This window comes from Ammospiza nelsoni, chromosome 5, assembly GCF_027579445.1.
Source record: "Ammospiza nelsoni isolate bAmmNel1 chromosome 5, bAmmNel1.pri, whole genome shotgun sequence".
NCBI classification, from domain to species: domain Eukaryota; kingdom Metazoa; phylum Chordata; class Aves; order Passeriformes; family Passerellidae; genus Ammospiza; species Ammospiza nelsoni.
This window is the reverse complement of record NC_080637.1, coordinates 56,447,603-56,475,364: the sequence shown is the minus strand read 5'-3', so window position 1 is coordinate 56,475,364 and position 27,762 is coordinate 56,447,603. Positions and strand designations below refer to the sequence as shown.

The 27,762-nt window shown below is 39.8% G+C and overlaps 1 protein-coding gene across 2 annotated transcripts in view; it reads right to left on the bottom strand.

Annotated features, from left to right (window-relative positions):
* VWF (von Willebrand factor) overlaps positions 1 to 27,762 on the bottom strand; it is a 145,972-nt gene that overhangs the window by 43,598 nt on the left and 74,612 nt on the right. For both annotated transcript variants that reach the window (XM_059471892.1, XM_059471895.1), the window contains exons 19-30: positions 26,817 to 26,920; positions 23,464 to 23,602; positions 21,834 to 21,968; positions 18,404 to 18,553; positions 17,585 to 17,725; positions 15,877 to 15,996; positions 15,188 to 15,344; positions 14,475 to 14,633; positions 13,422 to 13,557; positions 9,019 to 10,364; positions 8,437 to 8,556; positions 7,061 to 7,204 (exon numbers count right to left, since the gene is read on the bottom strand). In XM_059471892.1, coding sequence (XP_059327875.1) covers positions 7,061 to 7,204; positions 8,437 to 8,556; positions 9,019 to 10,364; positions 13,422 to 13,557; positions 14,475 to 14,633; positions 15,188 to 15,344; positions 15,877 to 15,996; positions 17,585 to 17,725; positions 18,404 to 18,553; positions 21,834 to 21,968; positions 23,464 to 23,602; positions 26,817 to 26,920 — 2,851 coding nt within the window. The remainder of the gene's footprint in view (positions 1 to 7,060; positions 7,205 to 8,436; positions 8,557 to 9,018; positions 10,365 to 13,421; positions 13,558 to 14,474; positions 14,634 to 15,187; positions 15,345 to 15,876; positions 15,997 to 17,584; positions 17,726 to 18,403; positions 18,554 to 21,833; positions 21,969 to 23,463; positions 23,603 to 26,816; positions 26,921 to 27,762) is intronic.

The window sequence follows — 27,762 nt, the reverse complement described above, 5'->3', positions numbered from 1 at the left end:
AAAAGATCTAGTGCTTCCTTAATTTCATCAGCTTTCCCTAGGGGTGTGAAAAGTCTACCTTGCCTCAACACTACCAGCAACCTTTCTGAAATTTAAACTCTGTATAATCCATTATACAACCAGATGATCCTTATTAAAATAAAAACAAAACAAAAAAAAAACCACACCAAACCCCACAAAACTCGCAAAGAAATTCTACCTGAGCTACCAAATCACAAACTAGCTTAAAAGGGAAGCTGCTGCCCATTCATTTTACATCTGTGAACACTCAGGCAAATTTTGTTGATAATTATGACCTCAGCAAGAAAGCAGTTTGTTAGCACTTGCATTTAGACATGTACTTGCACAAATATTTACACTGGGAATCATGATATGCAGCTTTCTTAAAAGCTCCTTTGGGCTTGGAAGTTATCAGGTCAGGAAGTAGAAATGAAACCGAGTGACTGATGTGATGTTCAGGGAAAACAGTGAGTGGTGAACAATAAACACTTGAAAGAGTATTTCCTCTGAGTAATCTGCAATAACTGTGGAGCAAAAATAGCTTTGCCTGAGGAATTCACTGTAACAGGTTTGCCTGAGGAATTTATAATAACAAATGCATTTGTAAAACACTGGAAGTCAACCTGTAGATAATTCACCAGCGCAGCCCCAGTACATCTTAGCACACCTGAACACTTTGTACTTGATATCTTCCTGCACCATATCACTCACACCATTTTAGTGATAGAAGAAAAAACCCTTTTCCCAAGCTGCTGCAAGCATGGACAAACTTTAGGAATCTCACTCAGCACATTGATTATTGATAAGGCTTGGAGAGTTGGGACTGTTCAGCTTGGAGAAGGCTCCAGGGAGACTTCACTGCAGCCTACAGTATTTAAAGAGAGCTTATAAAAAAGAATGAGAGCACCTTCTTTTAGTGGTAGGTAGGGATAGGACAAGGGGAAGAGTTTTAAAGTAAAAGAGGGGAGATTTAGATTTGATGTGATGAAGAACTTTTTTACTCAGAGGGTCCTGAGGCACCAGTGGCACAGGCTGCCCTGGGAAGCTGTGGCTGCCCCATCCCTGCAAGTGTCCAAGGCCAGGCTGAATGGGGCTCTGAGCAACCTGGGATAGTGCAAAGTATCGCTGCCTATGGCAGGGGGCTTCAACGATACAACCTTTGAGGTCTCTTCCAACCCAAACCCTTCAACGATTCTATACCATGGCAACAGCAGTTGGATATTCAGTGAAAACCTTGACATTTTGGATGTTTTTCTACTTGCAACAAAACACATTTTAAAACACCATTATTTGTTAGGTGATGATTGCATTTCACAAGCTACTGTTCCCGACCACAAAAAAATAACTAACCTCAGGCATTACCTCATGTTGTACACAGCTTTCCCACAATCCTTTCTACAAATGATTTTGTGTCTGTCAAGGTAAATGTTAGATATAGAATGGCACATTAGCTAGAAATAACTAAGGATAAAACAAAATACAGCAAATAAATCTCACTATATTCAACATCCCTGAGATTGCTTCTGGATAGTCACTGTTTGCACTGAAAGGCCAGAAGATTGACTCATTCCCCTTTGGTCCTACAATTACCAAAAAAAAGCATTTAACTTTCAAACATATTTTAGGTTAAACTTTTGTGCAGTAAGAACCACAAATTATTTTTCATTCATTTGTGAAGAGTACTTGAAATTTCTTGGTTTTTTTAATGATCCTTTAACTTTTGTGTGGTTGGTGTGGTCAGCAGCCAGTCCAGCTCCATTTTTCTTCTTCTCACAATAATTTTAAAAATGTTCAGAAATTCCATACATATTTGCAAACTGAAAAAAAAAAATCCATTCTTTTTATAATTTCTCATCATGAAATCAAGCACTGTTGTAATAGAATCAGTGACTATTTCAAAGGCCCCAAAAGCAGTTACTCCATGTAGTTAATTTAATGCATGGAAAATTTGATTTAGCACAGTAAAAACTCTTTGGACTTCTCCCTTTATTTTTAAGCCAGTGCTGGAGAAAAGAGCCAGGTGTCTGAAGACATCATCAAATGAACGCTTTCGTCCTGCTAGAGGGATTCAGAAAGACATCATATCCCAAGTTGGAAGCTGTCACTTCTCAACTCTTCGTCTCTCCATATCACCACAGAGGGAAATATCAAATCCCTCAGAGGCCACAATAAAAACTACTCATAGCTAAAATCAACCAATTTCAACATTTCCCTACTGAGAGACTGCAACACAACAAAGATCTGACATTTTCATATCAGTAAAGCAAATATGAGTATTTACACTGAATTAAACAACACCATGCACATGGCTTTATTAAAACTGTAAAGAGTTTTCACAGCATGAAAACATAAAGACAATCTCAGAATGGTTTGGGTTGGAAGAGACCTTAGAGATCATCCAGTTCCAGCTCCTCTGCCATGGGCAGGAACATATGCCTCTATCCCCAGTTGTTTTCTCTCATTTTAGCCCTTCCTTCAGCCCACCAAAAGTGGTGAGCCCCCAGCAGCCTTCCAGCTCAGTCAGTAGGATATGACTGCCACTCACTAGGCATATCCAGGGAAAAATGCAAATAAATAAAAAGGGAAAGCAAAAATCCAATTGAACCATACAGGCTTCTTTAGAAAGGACAGACCAATCAATCCAAGCACAGAACAGCATCTTCTCCCTGTCCTTCAGTGCTCATGTTTGGAATAATCATTAAATAATGACTATGAACATTTGATGCTGAAATTCTGACAGTCAGAAAAGGATTAAGAGCCATTTCCTGGTTGACTTGACACCTGATAAATTTTAAATTTAGACTTGTATTCTGAAGTTACAACTCAGAATGGTTCACACAGAGGCTCCTGCCTCTGGACTAAACAGACATAAACAAGTTTTAAGGACAAACGACAATCTGTTGAATAGGTTTGGAGGTGTTTACTATGAGTCTACAGGGAATTACACTAGATTCTACCTTATTAAATAGTTTCATTAATGATTTGGATGGAAGAGTTAAAATGTGTAAAAAGGCATGTTAATCTGAATCACAAATATTGGATTGGGAGCAATCATGGACATCATGGAACTAACTGAATGAGCACAAGGTGCCCTAGAAATATTTAAAATATATCAAAGAAATAAAAATGAAGATTCACCTCACAATTAGCCAATCTGAACATGCAGACATTTAATGTTTTGGTGGATGCCTCAGGGAAAGCAAAAAACTTCCTAACAGAAACATTTGCAATTATTTTCTTTGGGTCTGTATAGTTGTGACAGACAAGGGATTTCAATTAGATGGAGGTTCTTGCTGGGAACTCATAATCTGTGCCTTAAGTGGTCTCAGTGTTTTTTCTAACATTTCTGAAACATGACCAAAAAAAAGTACCAAAAGAGATTTTAATCTCCCACAAATCCTGAAAGCAGTCTGGGAAAGGAATGAAATAGGAATGGTCCCTCAGAACTGGAACTGATACAGAAGCAGCCAACACTGTCTGGATGGTGTAAGTATTCCAGACTGCAACTAGTTAACCAAGGACTTGTCTAACCAGGAACAATTCTCTACAATGATAAAATCATAGAATCATAAAATCACAGAATGGTTTGGGATGGAAGGGACCTTAAAGATTATTTCATTCCAACCCCCTGCCATGAGCATGGACCTCCCACTAGACCAGGTCCATAATCCTGAAGCTGGTCTTTGTATCTTAATTTAGGCTCTTCACTTGGCACTGAATCAGGATTTTTCACTGAAAATAGCAGATTATTTTCATATTGAAAGAAATTTCAACATATTGAAAACTGATCCCACAGTGCTTTAAGTGGTCAGTTCTTGGCACATGAATATTGACATTTTGGCATTATCACACATTAATTAACGTGTGCTGAACTTTTCATGAACAGCATAAATCTATCAGTCCCACACCACTGAACTGGACAGGCCCCAAAAACATCTCCGCTACAGGTCACAAATCCTGCCTTTCTCTTACCACCAAGGGCTTCTGATGAAGCCAGACTCCACCAGAAGCTCATTTAATCACAAACCTTGTAAAAAATGAACTAGAAAAAAAAAAGCAAACAAAAAAATCCCCTGAAGGGCAGTCAATTAAAACAGCTTGGGGAAGATATTAGTGGTACCTAAAAATGGCTTCAAAAAGGAGCTGGCACCAACAGTTCAGCAATATTTGCGGGGAACAAGTGAAGGCCTCTGTCGGTGGGTGGGAGCCCTCTGATCAGGACAGCTGCTGGCCTTGGGTGACAGGGGGCAAGATTTTGGAAATTCAATATAGAGTGCAACATTTGGGGAGAGACATGAATAAGGAAAAGTGTTATGGGGTGTCGTTTCATCTTTTATGAAAAATCCTTTCCTTAGGATTTTTCCTCCTGAGAAGCTGAGAGCCTCAGGAACAAAATATAAACATTGATTATCGGCTGCTGCGGAATGCAACAAGTGGATCTTTGATTGGCCCACTTTGGTTGGATGTTTGTAATTAATGGCCAATCCCAGCCCAGCTGGTTCGGACAGAGAGTCCAAGCCACGGGCCTTTGTTATCATTCCTTCTTATTCTATTCTTAGCTAGCCTTCTGATGAAATCCTTTCTTCTATTCTTTTAGTATAGTTTTAATGTAATATATATAATAAAATAATAAATCAAGCCTTCTGAAACATGAAGTCAAATCCTCGTCTCTTCCCTCAACCTAAGACCCCTGTGAACACAGTCACAATGGGGAGCCTTTGCTTCCAAAACCAGAGGGGAGGTTTAGGAGAAAGACATTCATACCTTCTGAATCCTGACAGCAAAGCTGAATGCTACTAATCAAATATATTAATAATGATGGAAAGTTGGAGGAAGAATATAAATTTAAGGTTTGGGTTTTTTCCTTGGAGGGGGGAAATATTTCTTTCCCTAAAGATGCTTTTATACAGCACATAGAACATACTTCCTCCAAAATTTGAGGCTGAGGCAGGAAAATGTCAGCCTAAAAGAGCAACTTTTACAAGGGCTATAAGGAAGCAAAATAATGTTTTTGTAAAGTGTTAAACAGTATTTACTGTAGGGATTGCTCAATCTGCTCCCTGTGACTCTCCAAAACAGCCACAAATGGTGAACAGAGACACATTTACGTGATTCTCAGTTATCTTGCACACATTGCTTTTGCATTTAGTTAGTTTCCTTTTTTTTTTTTTTGTTGTTTCTTATGTGAAGTTGTACACTATTTCATGACATCTGAATAGCCCCACAGGTGCTTCTTGATAGGTTATTTGAGCCAAGATTCGCCTGATGTTATTGAATGGCCCCACTGCACAAGCATGGGAAAGATTTGTGGTATAAGCTGCTCTTTCTTGTTCTTTTTATGCCCTTACATACTCAGTAGTTTTTCATTATTTCTTTTTACTAAAATCTCTCCTGGAGTTTCCTTATGGCTAAATAATGCAGAAAAGGGAATGCTTTCTACAGTAAGATTTTTGCAGTGGTAGCAACAATTGCCCTCTGCACATAGAGCTTTTTGGACCAAAAAAGCACAGTTTGGATCAACAAAGAGGGAATAAAGATTTCACTCAATTGTTCTTCTACCATCAGGCAGCCAGTGCAAATAAAAAGCAACAGCTCTGGTCTGATAGCAATGATATTTTTTGATGGCTAAATTCAGACCAAGCAAAGGTTAGAAAAGATCTCCTAAGAAAATGCAGCATCCAAACTGGGCCATCTACATTTGTCAAGCAGCCTCTGCATTTCCAGAGGCCCGAGCACAGACAGAAGGGCCTGAGTGACCATGCACTTCCTGGGAATGCTGTCTCCTGCACAGCCAGCGACGTTCATACACATCACAAGGTGCAACACAGCACCACATTTTCATGACTTCATTTGAAAGGAACTACTTCTACTCTATTTCACTTTCATTCATTATACCACATCCTCGATCACTGTCTCTGAGCATTTTCCAATGAGACATAAACAAATCACTAATGAGGATGTCATGTGGCTGCCTCTCCCATTTCATTTCCCAAAGGCTGTGTTTGCTCTGTTTATCCTGCAGTTCCATGAGGCTTCCTCTACACATTACATGGAAGGCTTCACAAAACTTATCTATTTGTATGCAACAATTCATCCCACAATGAGCCTGTAGAAGTCTCATCAGCCATCTGGTGTTTTTATTTCTCCAGGTTGAGAAAGCAATCAGAGCTAATCCTCCTGTGAACTATGGAAGTCAGGTTTTATTTCACACTTTTCTGTAGAAATAACTATAGTCCAAAGACTCCAAAAATCTGCATATTCCTCAACCCTTAAAGGACCCTGATGCTAGGTGGCTGCCAGAGTAAATGTGGTTCCAATCCAGAAGAACAAAATTCTCAGGGTAGCTGGTGTAAGATGCTGTAGTAGAACAATTTTTTGCTGAACCCTGCAACTGATATTTGTGTGTGCACCAAGTTTCCACAGACCAGTGGGAAAGCTGATGTTTTCGCACATGAAAATGGAAGTGGACCTGTCTGTCTGGAACAGAGGATAGTATTTCACAAGTAACTCTTCAGCTGAGGTGTTGCCTTAAGCAATCCTTGTTCTCTGCTCCCTGGCACCATCCCCAGTCTTGTGTCAGCCCAAGTCCCTGCGGAACCAGCATGGCAACTTGGGTAAAGGAAGTGAACTACACAGAATATAACTCTTGTTTTGCTATTTTTCAACCAGATGAGTTACACTGCCTCAGCACAAACATCTGGTAAGGGCAGCTCATGAAGCCAGTATGAGCAGCTCTGCTCCTAAATGTCTAATCAACTAACCAGCAGTGAAAGGTAAATGATCAATGTCCTTACTTCTTCATTATGCTTTGCTTGCTTGAAAAATACTCTGAGCATTACTTCAAAGCTTCTTTCCAGAATACATTAAAGACAAACCACAATTTGTGTAACCTACAAATACATTTTAATAGAGAAAACTGAACAATAACAAGAGGTTGAACCTTAACAGGAAATGCCACCACAATGACATAAATTGGTGCTTGTAGCCAGCCTGTATTTAGCATTCCATGTGGTTTTGTTCCTCCCCTTGTTTAAACACTAATGTTCACAATATCACTCACCTAATCTGGTAGGACCTTGCTCCCTTTGTTGAATAGACTGCACCATCTCTACAAGCCTGTCGGTCTCTTGAGGCATGTTCCATGAAATTTCTAGATTATTTTCCCTGGCATACTGAAGAACTGATACATGAATTGAAGAATTGCCTGAAGCAGAAAATAAACACTTTAGGCAGCGCTTGTGAATGTCTTAAAATAAATCTAAAGAAACGTTGGCATTGTGATTTACATTAGGCACAACCGGACAATGGTTTTCCATCAGAGTGTGAAAAGACAAAACTGAACTATTCCCTGATGAAAAAACATCCAAGTACTGCTGGAAACAGTTGCTTTTCTATCAGGAGTCAGCATGCAGTATTTTAGCCCAGATCAATATGACAGTAACTGGAGAATTTTGTTTCCTTGATCTCCATTCAGGATTATTTCTTTTCCATTTTAAAATTATCTAAACCCCTCTTTTTTTTTTTTTTTTCTTTTAACATACACCTTGTTTTGCACAAGCAGTAGATTGATGCTCCATTTGTCAGATGGGCCAAGCTCCCTGGATTATTTCATGCACAATTCCCTCTCTCATACAGCACTGGAGTGATGTGCATGGAACAAAGTGAATCCAGGGAGCTTGACCTGTGAAGGGGAATGAAAATAAACTCCAAATTATTGTCCTCTCTAACATCCTGATTATACATTATGTAAGAAGTACAAATAAAACTATTAACAGAGCATTTATATAGACAGTTTGAAATACCAGATTTGCAAAATTAAACCAGGCAAAATGTTGTCTATAGTGATTGCCTATACTTCTCTTCATGGTCTCCTACTGAAGGTATTTATGTATAGAGCACAATGAGTCTTTATCAATGCTTTGTAAGACATATATATATGAACACTACCAATAACAGCAGTTGCTCCATGGAAATGGTTTAATGCTGGATCAAAAAAATATAATTCAGACTAAAAAAAAACAAACAAAACCATGTTTGTTAAATACAACTGGGAAAACACAGGACGCAGATGAACTTGGAACAACTGATACAATGTCTTAAACTGTTCCCTGTGCTACATGATCCCTTCATGTATGTGCAGGATACAATGCATTCTGCCAGGGGAGTTGCACTGATAATGAAAGATAAGGAATGGCCTGACCAGAGGTGTACTCCCCTATCATTATACACTCTACAAGCACAGTGAGCTTAGCACACCCAGAAAGCGTCAGCCATCCCACAAGTGTTCTGGAAATAAACATTGGGCAGTCAGTGCTTTGAGGGATTAGAATGAGCAATTTAAAATTAAGAATTGAAAAACCTCCAATGAGCCTACAAGCAAATTCTTTTGTTTTACAAAACATATTTCTGTGTTTTAGCTGAAAGGCAGATACATACCAATCACAACACTTTCAATAAATGCCCGCACAAAGCTTTTCATTTCCTCAAACTCTGATGCTCCAATATTCAAACTTCCATCCAGAAGAAACATGATGTCCATGGGTTTGTTGCACAACTCTTGAGGGTGAGAGGGGAGGGGAAAAAAGTTATTTTATATATAATAACAAAAATTAATATCTGCTAGTGTGGTAGAAGGAGAAAGGGTAGGTACAGTTGCATTTTGGGAAAACAGAACAGGATAATGACCATTTGAAGCAATTAGTGATGTCCCTTGAATGAAAGCCCTGAGATTCCTATCATATTCATATAGTGGGATACATGGATATTTCAATTCCTGCTGTTCTACTGATTCTGTTTTACTCTCAGTGGACTAAAACAAAAAACAAACAGCAGATGACAACAACAAAAAAACTCAACCCAAACCAACAACAAAACAAAAATAAACAAAAAACATGGAATATGAGAGCAAGACACCAAACCAGATAAGGGAACCCTTCAAATTTCAGTGATGCACAGGGTAAACAGAGGAGACCCAACAGAAGAAAGAAGAAATCACACAGAAAATTATTCCCATCTTACCTGTAATTTCAGTCCAAAATCTCATCCCATGAGTGCAGCACGACTGCAGCACTAATTCAGGTGCCTCTTCAATAAGACTGTTGTAACTATCCAAGATAATTGGGTCATTAGGCTGACTGATCTTTCTGAGCTCTTGGATATTAGCACTGGGGGTTATGCCTATGGGAATAACATTTATGCTCCTCGGAGGTCGTGTAATAACATCAGTGGAAGGACTGGATGACACCATATATACCAAGTGAGGAACATCTTGCCTGCCCCCATTCACTGATGTAAATGTATGTTTGGAAATATAATCAAGGGCACTGCCAGTGTTGGTAGCCCTCCCTCCCTGGTAGGGTATACTCCTCACTTTCTCGATAATATTTTCCTTTGACTGTATTTCCCTAAAGGAATACTCCAGACTGACAGTCTCTGAATACTGCATGACTGTAACATGAATATTTTCCTGTCCCACGTTCATTCCTGTGACAACCTTCTCAATGAATTTCTTGACTTTATTGAAGTTTTCCTCCCCAACATTGTCAGATCCTTCCACAATAAAAGCAATATCCAGCCTGTTGGGATGGGACTTTTCTGAAAGAGGTGGTGAGGTTGTAAGTCCCAAAGGGGGAAATATGACACTGGACATGGCTGGAGCAGCTGTAGCTGGTAACAGAAGACTTTCTTGAGGTCCCAGATCACACAGGTGATCAATGAGGAAATCTCTATGATCCATTAGCTCCAACACATTGCTCACTAGGAAGGCTCTGCTACCTGGAAACATTTTTGCCATGAATTTGACTTGCTCCTCATTGATATGTGGCCCAATCCCCACGGGTATTACTGTGATGTCTCTATTCTTCAAAAACCCAAGCATGTCACGGATTTTTTTTTGAGACCTGCTTGCTATAAATATCACTGCAATTTTGGCAGCATTGGTCCTCTCTGCTTTTCCAAACACATGCAATGCAGTGTATTTAAAGACTTCATAGGCAGATGCTTCTTTATCACCTGTGTATTTTATGTTCTGGACAATTCTTCTCATCTGGGAGTTTGTTTTGATATCTTTAAGATTAAGATAGATGGTGGGACCAGCCCTATACACCAGAATTGACACTCGGATTTTTTTCTGGGAGATGTGGAGTTTTTTCATCACACCAATTATGAAAGTCTTCAGCTGTTCAAAGTCATCCTCTGAGAGTTTATTGGAGCCATCAATCAGGAAGGCCAAGTCCATCATCTTGCTGCATGAGTATGCACTGGCTGGTAGTTCAATGTCCTCCTCTGGAATAGGTGTTGTCAGAGTTTGGATGTCCTCCATGGGCTCACAGTCCACACAAGTTAAGTTCTTTCCTTCACACAGACTACAAAAATCATCAAATCAGAAAAACATCAAATTTAACTGTAAAAAGCAGTGCTTATAACAACAAGTCATCCACACAAGTCATCCACACATTATAAAACCAAACATCTCAAAACCACAATGAAACCAAAACATGATGTGAATGGTTTTTCCCCCCACCCCAATTCCTCTCAACTTTCCACATGATATTGTACACCTAAATCCCCTGCATTCATGGATGTTTGTTTAGATCCAGGAAACGTGACCAACTACAGTGTGTTTGTCAGAAGAAACTCCTAAGAACAGTCTTTGGCAGAAGGGGTTAAAATCTGTGTCTGGAAACTGTTTAGGAACGGCTGAGTATCAGCAGTACAGCAACCTACAGGCCACTGGTGTACTGAACTGGCTGATCTGGTCTGCTTCACAAGGAACCAAAACATGAGGCAAACTTCAGGCAGCGAACACCATGTAAAATCCTAGAGTAGGAGAGATGTTTTACCTTTGATATGACTCAGCAAACTCTCTGCAGGGGCCAGGTTTACACAGATTTTAACCTTACTGAAATTAACAATCTTTTTTCTACCTCTAAAGTGCCTTACTTTCCTGGTGGTTTTTTCCTGACTTCATTTTAGTTTGGATACAGCTTTGGCACATGTTCATCCTCCACTCCTTCTTTTATCTCTTTTACCTTCCAATTGTTTACCATGATTTCTTCTTCAGTTCAGTTTCTCACATTAAATGCTTTATTTCAACCACAGATGTTATCTCTTTTTAGTCCTATGTCTTCCTCACCATTTCTACTCACCTCCAGTAGTACATTTTGCCCTTTCCACCTCAGCTCCCAATTTTCTTTCCCTCCCTTATTCATCTTTTCCACTATTCATCCTTCTGCACCACCATGAGCGTTTCACCTCTGTCACCCTCCACCTTTTATGAACTCATTTAAAATTCATCCATTTTTAGCAAGGCTTTAACACTTCTGCCCTTCTAATTCCTGGCTGCATATTTCTCTTTACTTCCTAGAATCACAGAGGGGTTTGGGCAGGAAGAAATCTTTTAAGTGTATCCTGTCCAACTCTCCTACAATGAGTAGAGACATCTTCAACTAGATCATGTTGCTTAGAGCCATGTCCAGACTGACCTTAAATATTTCCAGAGATGGGACATCCACCACCTCCTTTGGGCAACCTGTGCCAGTGTTTTACCAATCCCTTTGGTAACTTCTTCCTTATGTCTCATATAAATTGAACATCCTTCAGCTTAAAACCATCACCCCTTGTTCTGCCCCAAATGGCTCTGCTAAAAATTTTGTACCCATCTTCCTCATAGGCTGAAGCACTTAAAGGTTACATTAAGATCTCCCCAGACCCTTCTCTTCTCCATCCTGAACAATCCCATCTCTCTCTCTGCCTTTCCTCACAGGAGGTGTTCCAGCCCTGAGAACCTTCGCTTCTCAGAGAAAAGAACATGCCTGCACTCAGGCAGGTGGAACAGAACTAGTCCATATATTCTCCTTATCTTACTGGACAGTCCAAGGAACAGAGCAGGAAAAAGAGTAACAAACGAGTAACCACAAAAAAACGCTTGCTTGCACTGCCAGAGAAAACCCAGGATGTACAAACTACCTGTGTCAGTACTGGAAGAAGGTGCCATTTTCCAGGAAAATACTTCCAGGAAAATACTTTTACATGTGGCATCCTCATTTAAGTTCTCTTAATAGAAGTGTTTTGTTCTTTACAAGCTCATTTTAGTGTCTTCCTAATTGCAGAATGCACAGCTACTTTTGCCATTAACATACAGCAACAGATTTATTATTCTAATCCTCGTATGAACAAGACTCTTCTAGTTTCCAATTTCTTTTGGATGTTTGCTATGACATTCATTTTTGTGCAATATTTTCTATTGTTTGTACAGATGGTGTAGACATCTAAATTAGGTGACAGCTATGCAAAAGGATGTTTCCCTAGTGAGATAAGTTTTCCTAATGTTCTGAAATCTTTTCTGAGCAGCAGCCAGTGTATCAACATTTAAGATAAATTATTATTAAGAATTCAAAAAATTAGAGAACAGAGACTCATTTAAGAAGACTCTTTTTTGACCTTTTGCTCTTCAGGGCTCTTTATATTGTCTAAAAGTATGTATTTAATTGATGAGCCTAACAGTCTCATGCCCTGGGTTTATAGCTCAGTTGCACACCAGCCCTGAGTAGAGACCAGGAATTGTAAGCTTTTACCTATTTTGAGCTTCTGTGAGGTTCAGAGCACTTGGAGGTACAGTGCTGGTTTGTGATAATAGCTGCTGCAGTTTTACAACTCAGTTTCCATGAAATCTGATCAGTTTACAAGCTGGAAAACTCTCTTTTATTCACAGCATTATAAGTCACTAGTGAAAATATCCATCCATGATCCAGACATCCAGAGAATGACAAATTTTCATAATATGCCACAGGGCATTAAACAAAATGCAACGAGTCTCTGCTGCATTGCAGCTGAAGGCCCTCATCCTGCACAGTGCACAGCAGTGCACATTCCCTGCCATTCATTTCATCCTATTTGGAAACACCTGTATGCAGGATCAGATCATGGGTATCACCTTAATATCTCATGGAAATTGGTTTTCCAGTAATGGGACACAATTCCAACTGCTAATAATCTCAGCAAGTTCTAGACTGAGTGCACATTCAGACCTCGCACCTCACATAGGAATTTTCTAGCACTGGCAGATGGAAGGAGTCTAACAGCTTTATTGATATTGAATCACACATTGCACATAAAGAAGTTAAACATCTGAAGCCAGCAGGGCCACCAACACAGGGAAAAGGCCTTTTTTTAGAAAGAAATTTATAGATTTTACTTGCTTCAATTCAGTTGACAACGTATAATCCCTACTGCTGTCATTGAAAAACTTCAGCCATGGGTTCTCCGTGAAGGGGTATTGACATAAAAGATGGTTTTCAAGCTTCTTTTTGGGTGATACATTTAAAGTTACATCCATATACTTGTTCATGAGGATGTACTTCATCCCTGACCCTTCATTCTACACAAGAGGGATGCTGGTTCCCTGCACAACCCCATCATACCAGGACTGACAGTGCTGTGGATCATCTCTGTTCAAAACCACTCTCCTTCCATATGGGATCCTGTCACCTCCAACTGCACACACGGGACAGTCTTCTGGACTGACACAATCCAGGGACAGTTCATCAAGGATTTTCCCTGTTTCAAAACAGCAGAGCAATGTAAAGATGCCAGTTGTCATGAACTGTAAAACTAATCATGGGGTTAAAAACAAAACAGTGCTTCTGAGGTGGGCTCAAACCTCCTGAATACTCTGCTTGGTGTTGTGGCCATTGTCAATTTGACACAGAGAACTATCTCCTTCCCTCATAATGGCTTTTATTTAGATATTGAAACCACCTAACCCAGTGTATACTTTCAACAGCCAGCACCCACACAGAAGGTAAATATATCTTCAGAACAACACATGGAAGATGTCAGGGTATCAGTAACATCAGGGGAAAACGGCATTTTCCATTATACATGTATATTATTTATTTGTCCTCCTATCCTCTACCTTGTTCTGATCAGAAATACCAGGGCCCAGAATAGCTACTCAGGATCTTAAAATACTTTATTGCTTCCCTTCTTCATTTTCTTCTCCCTGTCCCATATTTCTTGTACTTTTTCTTTCCCTTTTCTACAAGGTAGTTGTTGGAATAGTTAATCTGGAAGCTCATGCTCATGGGAGGATGCCAGCTGGGCACTCTCAGGAGCATCTTGGAGGTAATAAGCAGGTAAAGGCAATGGCTTTCACTGCTGTAGGTGCTCTCGAACAGAGCATTTTATCAATTTCCAGCACAAATTCATGCTCTACTTTAATCAGAGAGTCAACAATCTGTTCCTACACAGCCCCTAATCCTCCAGTCTCATCAAGCTGATCCCATCCTCTCTCATCCTTGCTGGCAGGGGTTCACACTCCTCTTCTGGGCACCACTTCATGCCCATTTCACAAACCTAAACTGAGATGCCCAATCACCTCCCTCCTCAGGCCGTAAGGAATTGTGGTGAAAACACATCACTGAACCTGTTAAGAAGAAGAAAAGCTGTTTAAATAAATCAAAATATGCACTTACCTGCAGGACAGTGCACATGGCATCCTTCCACACACTGCAGAGGACACTCTAAAGCCTGGGGGTGTTGGCATGTGACAGGACAAGCAGGTCCACAGCTGTTATATCTCCATTCACACTGATAGTCTAATTCCTGTTTATTCAAGTCCTCACAGCTTTGTGCTATGCAGGCACAGAATCAGAGGCAAAAAAAAAAGTCAAACCACAGTGTACATCCACCATGCCTCTCAGAACTATGGCACCAAACATTGTACAAATTGGACCACATATATCTAGAAAAATAAAGATTTCCACTCTTAAATAAAGATTATTGTTTTATTATTGTTTGACTACAGTCAGGGCAGACCACCTTTTCACACTTACATCTTTTTTCACACAATGAAATACATGCTTTAGACCAAAAATTTTTAGGTTTGATAAAAAGCAAGTGCAACACAAACTGCAAACTTTAATTGATGCACATGTACATATATATTACAGAAACTATTTCTTCATCTAGATTTTGTACCACAGGCTACTACATCCCCTAATGGATGGAACAGGTTTGCCAGGTACAGAAATAGAACAGGGAATGGGAGTGTCAGAGAGAGCTGCTAGCCCAGCCCCATTAACATGAAATTCTCTCTATGTCAGTGGGAACAGGGCTAAATCTGATCAGTCTGAGCCAAAACCTTGCACATTTGCACCCAGTTCTGCCTCATGTTTTCTGTACTTACGGCACAGACTTGGTGACCTCCAGTGAACAGCCACCCCTTTCTGTGCGCAGGCACGTGCATAGGCCGCAACGGCGTCACAGAAACATGCGCAGTCCCCAACAGACTCACAAGCACAGGTGTCATACAGGCAAATGTCAATGTAGGGCTCTGGATTCACCTACAGGAGAGAAGGGCAAAGGACACTCCAAGTCCTTCATCTCCTTCCTGTACATATCATTAACCTTCAGATAGTTTGGCTGCTCCACTTGCCAAGGGTCAAGGTGTCCCATAAATCAGTGCAAATCTTTCTGCTGATGTCAGCAAGGACTGCAGTTTGCAATCACTTAATATTTTTAAGCCTTGTCCCCATCCCTCTCATGCAGCAGCTTGGGTATACCACAGCCTGAAAGGCATTGCATTGGCTCAACTCCCCCTTCCCTCAAATCTCAACCCCTAGGCTTCACTTCATGTACAGCAACATTTCCCTTGGGAAGAAGTTACTTTATAGCTTAATAGGTGTGTTTTCCCATAAAGGTGCATTTTCCCATAAAGCCTCCACAACAGAACAAGGTGAGAGATGAGAACACCAGCCAGCCTTCACAAAGTCCTATATGCTGTCAGCACAACTACACTTTTTCCCTCAGCTGTAATCAATGCCAGCACAGATCATGCAGAATTGAACAATGTGAAACACATCACCCAATACTCACCAATTTTGTGCATTCTTCAAAGACACTTCCAGACAAAATGCTGCATGATGATTCTACCATCATCTGCTTCACTGTGTTTCCACCACACAGTGGAGACATCAAGGTCTGTTCCAAGCTGGGCTTAATATTGTAAGAGACAAGCAGAGATTGTTTTAGTCTTGCCTTCAGGACCTTGGGACTCTTCAAATTGAAGTAAGAGACCCACTACCAAAGGAAATTGCTTCTCTGAGTAAAGTTTCAACCTGTAACAACAACACACACAGATCCTGCTGCAGCAGAGCAGATCACCTCCTTGATTTTCTCCAGATCTTACTTGTACCCTGAAATTTTAACTCAGATTTAGATGACAGGAAGACCCACTGTGCCAAATGATCATCCACAACTCCTCAGCAGGTCCATGAGGCTTAAAAATATTATCAGATTTCAGCAGACAATACCCAAGGCTGCTGCTGAATAAAAATAGCTCAGTAATCTTCCCACCTCCAATTTAATTTATCTAAGAACAAGGAGCACTACTATTGACACAGAATTTAAGACACCAACACCCTGCAGGTCCTGTCCTGTGTCTATGATACTGAAATGAGAAGCTGCTCCTTTTCAGTCTGACCCTGTGGCCTCACTCCACAGTACTGCAACTTTTTATTGCACTTCAGTCAAATGAAAAAAGTTACCTTCAGAAAGGTAATATTGTGGCTATATCACGCTTGCACATAATTAGCAACTAACCCAGAAGATTTCACATGATCCAAACGAATGCTTCAGTGTGTTTGTCTGGTAATTCAAATCTTGCAAGAAAATATCTAGAAAAGGCTTTTTCCACCTGCTGCCCTGGCCATTTGGACAGATTTTCAAAGACAAAAGCATCTTTTGAATTGATTGAAATGCTTTGTTTTACAAATGTCAAAACAAGTTGTTTCCAAGGTATTTCCTCACACATTTCATTTGGAAATACTTTGGGCTTTATTTGTCAGCTACTCACAAATTTCTTATTCAATTTCATTCTTTCAAAACTGTATTTGGAAAATAGGAAGTAGACTCTTATGTGTAATATACTTAGAACCCCAAGAAATTTCCAGCACTGGGACATAGATAACACTTTCAGAAAGCAGCTACCCTCCCCAAGATTCACATGCAATGATGGATAGTGACAAGCTCTCCCATCCCCTCCTTTATCCTGCTTTTTCTGATCAAGCCTGTCCAACCTGGAAATAAAAGCAGAATTAAATTAAAAAAAAAAAAAAAAAAAAAAAAGAGAGAATCATATAGAAAGAAATTAAAGAAATTAGCCTGTGCATTCCATTGTTTGTAATGGACAGACTAAGAACTGGGATATAGAAATTTGAATAGGGAGAAACAAAATTTTTACTTGAACCACCCTGACTGAAAATTACAGCGATTTTTTTTAAGATTAAACTTTAAATGAGATTTCCAGTGATAGCTGGATTTCAAACATCTGGGCTGGATAACTCTAGGAACAGTCTCTACTAAACAAATTGGCTATTTTAACATTCCACTGAAGCCAGGCAGCCCAGAAGCCTTACATAATTTAATTGGCCTTTTACCAGATTTTTAAAAGTAATATTTTTTGGCAAAAACATGGAGGAAATAGCTAATTTCTACTTATTTTAATCCTTCCAAAGCTCTTTTTCCACTCTTCACTGATAGTGTAACCCACACTAATTAGTTTTCACAGTTCATTCACAATTACCTTTGCAACATCAGCACAATGGGAATTAACTTTCCAAGAATTCCCAAAGTCAACTGGATCTACTTCAAGATGTTCACTGCTGCTGGTCAAATCATTGTTTTGAATTCCATCAAAATTTCCACACAGACCACACACTTGATCCTTGCAGGGAAAGAAAGAAAGCATTAATCCTACAACTGTAGACCAGCTTAGGGTTTTGTTACGTCTTTTTAGCCTGGTGCTTTAATGCCACGAGGTTCAAAAATTGAATACCCATGGCCTTGACACAGTCTCTCTCAGAGAATGTGTAGCTCCCATTCCCACTCTGCTTTGCTGAAAACAGGACCACGCTGTCCCCAGGGACTCTCAGAAAGAAGGACTGCTCTAATCAGCAGTGCCCAGTGGCTCTGTTTGGAGTGTGTCCCCACAACCTCATTTCATTTTTGGAGATTGCTGTCCTATCACCATCACCAGTAAATCTGGCTCTTATGCTGCTCTTCTTGAATGCAGAAGAAATCACTCCTGGTTATTCTGAGGTCCCACAACACTCATCCTTTCTGTCGTAACTCATTTCCAATGATCCAGGATTTGGCCCTTATAGTTGAACAACCAGAAAAATAAGGCAGTTATACAGTACTACCAAACAACCCCTCAATTTTTGAACAAGTGCCTAACATACCATGAAAATCTACATTAAAAACAAACAAACAAAACAAAACAAAACAAAAAAAAAAAAAAAAAAAAAAAACAAAAAAAAAAACAACAAAAAAACAACATTCCCCAGGGACAGGTTAAGTGCATTCTTTAGTGAGAATAAGAGGTGGAGCAAAAACCACTTACTCTGAAATTGCCTTTTAAGATAATGGAGACTCCCATGGCCAGGTCCCAGGTCACACTGATGCTTTTGCCCAGTAAAATGATGTAATAACGGCCAGACTTGATGACATCTAAATTATCATCTTCACCCTTAGGAGGTACCCTGATGTTTACCTGAATGAGAGAAACACATTGTACTATCAGCAGTGTCTCTAATTATTATTTAAGGTAGGTGATTTTCCCAGTGGGACATGTTAACAGGTGCTTCCATTCATGCTGTTCTTCAGAGAGTTTCCATACACTATCCAGATGCTCCAGAGAAGATCAGAAATTTGGGATACAAATACAGTCTTTCAACCTCATCCCATTTCCAAAGTCTTTGAATGTGGTCCCAGGGTATGACACACAATGCCAATATATGAAGCAGGGCTGATAAAGACAGGGTATACTCAATTAATCACCAGTTTAGTATTGGTCACTGGTTCGCTGAATAATTACATGTTGGTTCGGGCTTTTTTTATTTCAGCTTTTTAGGAAACTTAACAATTCTGTCCTTCTGCTGTAATAAGAACTGGGAGAACCACACGTATCAGTGGCCTCTAAAAGACCAGCCTTATTCTGGAGTCAGGAATCTTCTTCTCAACTAATTACACCTACAGGAAAAATCCAGAGAGATTCTTTTTGGTGTCTATTCATTTTTTCCATCACTTTCCCTTCCCCTGTGTGCCTCTTTCTTTTTCCATCTGGCTACAATTCACTGCCTCCAGCTACTAAGAATTTAAGAAATTAATTTAAAATGCTCTCTTTCACACCACAATTCCCTTTCAATGGGAACTCTAAGAGGAATATTAAACACATTTGAAAAGAAAAGTCTGGCATGGCTGCTACTTTAAGCACCATATTAATGCATTAACTGCTTAGTTCTGGAAGTTCTTTTAATCAGCAGAAATAGCAATTAATGTAAGGGAGAAAGAAGAGCCCAGAAACCATTTACCCACTCTCTTACTTTGAGGGCAAAATATTTCCTTATCCCACTATTCTTTCTTGCTTGATTCAGTAAAAGCTCAGCACAGTAATTAAATTATTTTCATCTCCGAGCTATCATCAGAAACATTTATCCCAGAGAAGACAGTTTACATCTTCCATGGATTTCCTAAAGAAGGTCTTCATTGTCTTTAGGGAAGGTATGAAAAGATATTTTAGGTACCAAAAGAGCTAACTTTTTAATTTTCTCCTATGCCAATTATATTACTACACTTGACCACTTAAAATTCTTCAACAGTCTTGGTCTTTCCAAATTCAGAGGTTCCAAAACACAGAAGAGGACAAAGTTGAGCTGGGAGATTGACTTAAATTACAGAATTTTTATGTTTATGGAGGCTTTTTGCCCAACCATGAAGTCATAAACTTTTGACCTTGCAAACTTGCAGATTTGTTTCAGAAAATAAAAAAATATTTCATTTTGTTTTAAATGTCAGCCAGAACTGTAACATGTCAATTAAACCCTCATTTACTAGCAGCAGTAGAAGCTGCTCTCAAAACATATCATCTTAAAACAATGTTAATTGGAAACATTATAATGGCTAAAAGAATACCTGATTCTTCTGCTTGCTTCTAAGGATTCTTGTGGAAAAAGAGTGTAGAAAGTCATTACTGAATAAGAATTTGCCTAGGAGTCTCCATATCTGTTGGTTTTCCCTAATGTCTCTTTTAGTTGTTGTTATTTCTAAGAAAACTTGCTCTGTGTATTATTACACGGAGCCTTAAACTCTCCAAAAAGACAACTGAAAGTTCACTCAGGGTCATGTGGACAGTGCTGTAATACAGACCTTGGTCTCACAAGGACAGGCTCCCTCAAGAACATCCTCTCATGCTGGAGCTGCTGGATGCCTAAATCACCTGCTGTTATCTTCTGGCCCTTTCTTACATATCCAAATGGAATCAGAGCTTTTCTGAAAATCTGTCATCTAAAGAAGCTTTCAGACAAAGCCCAGCTAAATGGAATGATCCCTGCACTGCTATTTACCCTCAGCCAAGTCAGGGATTCTTTAGCAGCAGAAATTAAAAACTGGACAACCAATATCGCTTGTGCTCATTTCTGCACAACCCAAAAGCCTGTATGGATCCTATGCTGTCACAGTGCACTGCACAGACACCTTTAATAAAGGTCATGTTTTTGTGTGCCACCAAGGCATGGTGGCAATTTGCAGGCAATTCCAAACCTGGTACAGCTTTGTCTGCTAACCCAAAACCAGGCAAATGTGGAGTGGTTTCACTGGGAACATTTTTGCAAATGTCTGGTCCAGACACCAGCTCAGAGCACAGGACTTCTGAAAAGGCAGTGACTGAAACAATAATCCACTGCACCCCTGCAATGGCTAAGCTCACAGGCAGTGAGAATTGTTACAGTGCTCGAGACAAAGGGCTGAACTCTGCCCTCCGGAAAGCTCATTTCCTGCTGGGAAGGGACATGGGAGATGGAAGAGATTCTTGGTCAATTCTTCCATGTTTGTTGGTAGCAAAAGGGAGGAAAAAGAAGAATATAGTCAGGAGGATATCCCATCCAGCAATTTAACAGGACAAAGGACAGCTAACATTCCAATATCAAGTTGTTGGAGCAGTGACTCTTTTTTTTTGTGCATGTGTGTGTTCAGTCCTTCATCTTGCTAAATTAGTTCTGATGTTTTACTAGCCACAGGTCAGTCATCTCTTAGCCCTTCCTTGCACTTCAAGTTGCTGGAAACAGGCTTTGACAAACCATGTTTAGAAAGGATCTGAAGCACCCAATACATGAGGGATGTGGAGCTGTTGGAATGAGTCCAGAGGAGGCCACCAAGATGATCAGAGGGCTGGAGCATCTCTGTCGTGAAAACAGACTGAAAAAGTGAGAATCGTTCAGCCTGAAGAAGGTTGCAGGGAGACTTCATCGCAGTCTTTCAATAGCTAAAAGGGCTACAAAAGAGCTGGAGAGAAACTCTTTACAAGGGTCTGGAGTGGGACAAGGGCAATGGCCTCACACTAATAGAGAACAGGGTTAGACTGGATATTAGGAAGAGATCCTTCCCTGACAGGGTGGGGAGACCCTGGCATAGGTTGCCCAATCCCTGGAAGTGTTCCAGGCCAGGTTGGATGGGACTCTGAGCAACCTGGGATAGTAGAAGGTGCCCTGCCCATGGAAGGGGAGTAGAACTGAGTAATCTTTCAGGCCCCTTCTAACCCAAACCATTCTATGATTATCTGAGATAAACTGATTGGGAGCAAGAAATAGCAGAAATACCAAAAAAGCATTATACCTCTGAAAGCAAAATGGATAAATATAATCCTGCTAACCTGATCGTTTTATGATCAAGAACCCCTGAGTGTGAGGTCATTCCTGCTTCAGCTTACTGAACAATCTGAAATTATTTTTCCAAACAAAAAAACAGGAAGGAAAGAGAAAAGAAAGCGTACGTACGTTTCCATTGAACAGCTCTATTTCCCCTCCTTGATACAAAATGATAACCCTTTTGGTGCACTTTTCTCCAGTGAAGCCACAACCTTCATTTGAAATGAATATCTGGAATGTTCCAGAGTCACCCTTGCAGAAATCCTATCAGATAAGAAAATAAATGAGTCAGTAATGAAAAACACACACAGGGAAAAACACAGAGAAAAAAGAAGCCTCAAACAACACTCTGTAATTTGTGGTCAATAGGATATATATTGGCATGCTAACTGTTCCCGTGTTCATTTAGTTTATTCTTAGTACTGATATTCATGTGTCCCATCCCTTAAAGAGTGAGGCACACTCTGCCAGTGACACATATATGCATAATTTGGAGAGTATTTTTTTGGCAGGGAGAATCCACCATGTTACAGTATCTGTGATATTTAAAAATGTATGATGGGCACAGGGCACATCTGAATACACAGATAGCTTAATTATTGATTTTCTTTTAAATCCAGAATTTTTGAGATCCTTGGAGAGTTCCTACTACATTTACATGATAATTCACATCTCTCTGGCCTTTTAGATTTTATTTTTTGGTCGTGTTCATTTTTTTCAGTACACACCTTTTCAGAAAAAGGCCCTGTGTGGAGCTCTCTGTGTCTGTCATTTAAGGAAAACAGATCTGAATTCCATTTTAAGTAGTTTTGTAGTAGCCTATAGTATTGCTGCCCATAAGACCTTTACACAGAGCTCTCAGTGGTGGCAAAGCAATCATTCCTCAAATATAATCCAGCTGGAATCAAGGAGCATATTTCAAAGACCTAGGCAGAGGCAGGTTGATCACACCTTCCTCCCTAAAGAGAATTGCAAGGAGGAATGTGCCTCATGAGGACTCTGTGGGGAAAATAGTAACCCACCCAAGAAACACATCCCACTGTCATTGCAGAATATGGTTGTTATCAATCACCAGTGAATCCATCTAGTTTTAGAACAAATTTTCAGATAAATCCTCGTTTGCACAGACATTTCTAAATACATGGTAATCTGCATGTAGATGAGCCTTTATCTTAGTTAACTCTAAATTCTGGCTGATTCCACAAATAAAAAGTTGGTTTTAGTGTGCTCTGCCTTTATCCCCCTCTCCTCCTTGTGTGAAGAAAATGGATATTGTCAGGGGACTCCAAGCAGGTGGTGCACGGAACAAGACAGGGATCATGCTGAAAGGAATGAGCAGAGCCTGTGCTCTGGGTGCATTTAGGGAAGGTTCATTGAGCATTCCTTGTCTCACTCAGCCACACAGCAAGCTACCACTGCAGGATAAAAAGGAAAAGAAAAAAACATTGATTTATGGATAGCCAGAATTCCATTTTGGAGATGAGATTCAGACAGCTCTGCTCTGTACCAAAGTGCTCTCATAAGGTTCATGATGGCCAGCTGGACACATGACAGCCTGATTTCTGTCACTTTTCAAAATTCTCAAGACATCTCTGAAAACATAAATAAGCTATAAATAAGCTCTATCTTTCTCTACTATACATCTGGCTTAGTAATTAGAAATAGTTAACTGTGATTTATCCAAACACCAGGCTTCTCACCTGGTGTAAAACTGTTTTTATATATCAGGCAGCTTTACTATTTGACATGCTCTTCTTACCTGAGCTAGCACATACTGGCAGTTTCCTGGAAACTTATATTTCAATCCATCAAATGTCAAGTAATGAGCTGTACCAATAGCAGTGCAGGTGCCATCACACAGATTTTTGGTGCACTCCCACTTCCTCCCCTGGCACACACTGTAACAGAGAAAAGGGGGCAATGATAGTTGTCCTCATGTAAATGTAAATTACAAGCAAGAGAATGCAAAGTGCTTTAGACAAAGTGAAAGTGCCACAGTCTCTGTGTCCAGGAGCTCTCTACCACCAGATGAGAGGCTCTCTCATCAACATAAATCAGCATATGTTAGCAGGGGGTGCATAAATCCAAATAGTGCAATAAGATAAAAAGAATAAGGAATGTGTTTCTCTGCTTCTTACAAGTTGCAGTATAGGACTCTAGGTGGTTTGAATTTCCCTGTTACAAAATAGGTCAGGACAGAGTCTGCTGGAATATTCTTTTATACTAGAATTTGCTGGAATATGCTTTTATACTAGAATTTTATTTAGGATATGCTGCTCTGCTCCAAGTGCCCTTGCTGCAAAACAGAGCATCCACCATTCTTGCCCTTTTCCAGAAGTATCCTGGAGGAGCACAACCTTGCTACAATAAGCTGCAAATATGAAAGGGGAACTCTCCCTTGACATCCACAGGCTTTTGATTAGTGAAATAAATTGATTTGCTAACTAGCAAAAGGCTGAGCAAATAAAGTAAAACTCAAAATCAGTGGAGAGTTAGAATACCATTTCACACAATATCTAATAATAAACATTTAATAATTAATAAGCAATATATTGCTGGAGGATGGCAAAACATTCATCCACTAAATGCTCCATAAATGCAGATGGACATCATCACTGCCCCAGGAATTTTCTAACCAACCTCTGTGAGGGCAGAGAAAGAGGAATTATATCCATACTTTACAGACATAAAAACTCAGGGATAAAGAACGTGAAGTATTTTCCCAAGATCAAATTGCTACCTGAAGGAAAAACTGTGCACTGAACTGAGTTCTCTAATAGTGCCTTAACCTGAGCATAGATTTTATTTAATCTTGGTAACATTTTGCATCATAATAAATATTGGTCAAGACATTTTCTTCAAAGAATGAAACTTCAGTAACATGAAACCTCTTGCCCCCTCTCCTCTGCTAACAGTTAGACAAGAGCAAGATTTTGTAAATATGCACATGGACAGATTATAAGAGACATGGGGTGGTTAAATTCAGATTAGCAAATTTCTGCAGTGCACTGCTGCACAAGTGTGACTTCAAAATTTTCATTGAGCTCCACAATGAATTCCCAATACATTGCATAACAAAAGGTTTGCCACTGGCTTAGGCTTGGAGACATTCCAGTGTTCATGAATTAGGGTGTCCCATATGTCAAGTCAGATGTAAATGCCAAATTTGACACCTCTGGCTCATATATTGCCTTCGCAGGTGTTCACATCTGGCTAAGAACAAGTGAGAATGAGAACTCCTGCAACAGCAGTACAAAAGGCAAAAACAAAAGAAAAGGAAGATCTCAACCTCCAAAATGCAGACTCTCAATTCTTATTAATTCTCAAAGCAATAGTAATTTCCTATACCACTTTCTAAATTACATTTGACTTGATATTTGCTGAGAACTATCAAGAAACTTTTCAATGTCACAGAGTGCACAAAAGCCCTAGTGACATTTATGAAGGGACGTTATCTCCAATTTTACTTCCATTCATGAAAAACACCTAAAACTTGAGGAAGAGCTTTTTATCAGTGAGAAAAAGCCTGATTTCTAACATTTCCTTGACCCTAATATTGAAGGAAATTCTATGTATTTGAGGAAATATAATTTACAATGGTATTGCCAGAATTGTGGGCAGTTACAACAATGAAGCAACATCGTTATGATTACCTTAAGATCAAAGATTATATGAATAATTGACAATAAAAAGGCTGATCATCATTATTGTGAGGAATCTTGCAAACTTTTTAACACTCAGAAGTTTCACACTTACTCTTCTTGTTTCAATAAAATTTTCATGGTGCCTGTTTTTCAGCTGAGTCACTTTTAACTAAATGCAATGTAAGCACATTACAGAGTATGTACCTAGACAAAAACATCAAATTCTCTTCCATCTTTTTCCCTTTCAAGCCTGTTTTTCCCCAGATTTAATTACAGTACATGGATTCACAATGTTATATGTAGCTGCAAAGGAAAGAAATTAAACAAAATATTCGGAGATTAATATTTCCACACAAAACCTTCATCCAAGACTAACTCGTGCTAGTTAGAAGTGGTCCCACTAGTTAAAAAATCTTGAAATCACTGTTATTCAAAGAGCAGTGTACCAAACAAAAATCAAGCATTGGACTCTCTAGTGGTGCTGATTCTCTGACACAGCTCCAGCCAGTCATACAGAGGATGACAAACATTGCTTCTGGGGTTGCCCCAGAGCTGGGCAGGAACATTTAGGGTAGAATGCATAACAGATTCTCAAGTCTGAGTTCAAAAAACCCCCAGGATTTTCACAGTGCTGGTAGCTGAATGTCCTACACCCTGGACTCTTGGAGCTCTGAAGGAAAAGAGACACCATTCCCCCCCACCACATACATGGAAAAAAAGCACCTCAAGTGCAGCCAGTGTGCTGTGCAGGAGAAGGAAAAAGTGGCCCACTGTACTTTAAGCAAAATAAAAGTGGCCCAAAGGCTGTGCTGAGGGCTTCCCTCCATGCAAATTGAGCAGCCCAGAACTCCCCTTTGAACCTATAAATCCTTTTCTAGCAACCAAGCAGGATAATGGTGAAAGACATGGAGCATTCACTCTTTTCTTCTAAGAAAGTAACAGTTTTCCATCTATTTTCATCTTTTTTAATATATCAATAGATAGAGCACTCTTTAGAGATATGAGGTTGACCCTGTCTCTTCCTAGTTCTTTATCATTTCCCTGAAGAGCTCCTTTCACATTACAGCTGGTGCATCACGCCCCTTCTGGCTGAAAAGGGCTGATTAACAGGCTTCAGACAGCCAACAAAAAGGGAAACACAACAGCAAAACTTAGTGAAAAAGCCATTCCTCCCACCCCAGAGCATATAGGTCCTAAATTGTTATCTTGTGTTGCAAAATCCACTATCTAGTGCCTACAGAAGAGTTGCATAGACACACAACTATTTGTAGGGCATGAGGCAGAGGTTGCCAGACATTGCAAGGAATTTTATTGGATCTTTATGCAACATGCAAAGGGAATGTGCTGTCTGTGCAATTAATACGCTGCAAAAACTAGCTTTCTCTAAAAGAGATCTGTTAAGTAAACAATATTTGGTGTTACCAGAAACACAGCGGAGCCCCTAAAGAGAAAAAACATCCTTCCTCACCAGGTGTTGCAGTCCTTAGTCACTGTTTCTCCTTTGGAATATTCTCTTCCATTGTGGAAGCACGGGCACCTCTCAGGAGCAACACACTTGTTTTCATGTCGTACCTAAGCAGAACACACAGTTTGTCACCACCTGGGGCAGTTGGGACATGGCCATGTGCAGGGCAAGCAAGCAGCCAGGAACAAGCACAGAACGTGTGGATGGAAAATAAAAGAAAGGTTGAAAGGAATAAAAGAAAGGATGAAGGCTATCCAAGGTGAGAAAGGTACAGTACTACTAATACTTTTAGCCATTAACATAAATAGAGCTGTAGGTATATAAATCACAACTCACTTCCACCATCTCAAGCTACTGGGAGAAGAGATGACACTACAGAAAAATGGCACAATGAGAAAGTCCAGGATGCAGTGAACCAGGCTAACGTGAATATGGAGAGCAGGTGAATAGCTTCTCACACACAACAAACTGGAAAAGGGCCTACTAGAAAAGCAGACAAAAGGCTAAAAGATGGACTAAAAATGGAGACAGGAGCATCAAGGAGATCAGAAGCCGCAGTGCCTGATTCACCCACGTGCAAATGCAGGTTCTGTTGTTACAGACAACAGCCCCTTGACAAAGCCAACCCTCTATCAACTCTCCTCTGAAAATTGCAGTAATCACTCATTTTCTTTCAAATACCTATTTAATTCCTGGAAGGCTGGATAAATATCAGTCCTCTTGAGGCATTATTCTGCTCTCTCTGCAACAGGTCCTGTTGCTAGGAAGTAGGACATTATCTTCTATCCAAATTCTAATTTTTACCCTTCTGATCCAAGTTTCTCTTTATATAAAAAAACATCATTTATCCCACTTAAACAAAAAAATAAAAAACAAAAACAAAACTACAGCCAAAGAAAAACAAGTAATGCCTTTAGACTATTCCGTTTTTCCATTCATTTTCTGTTTT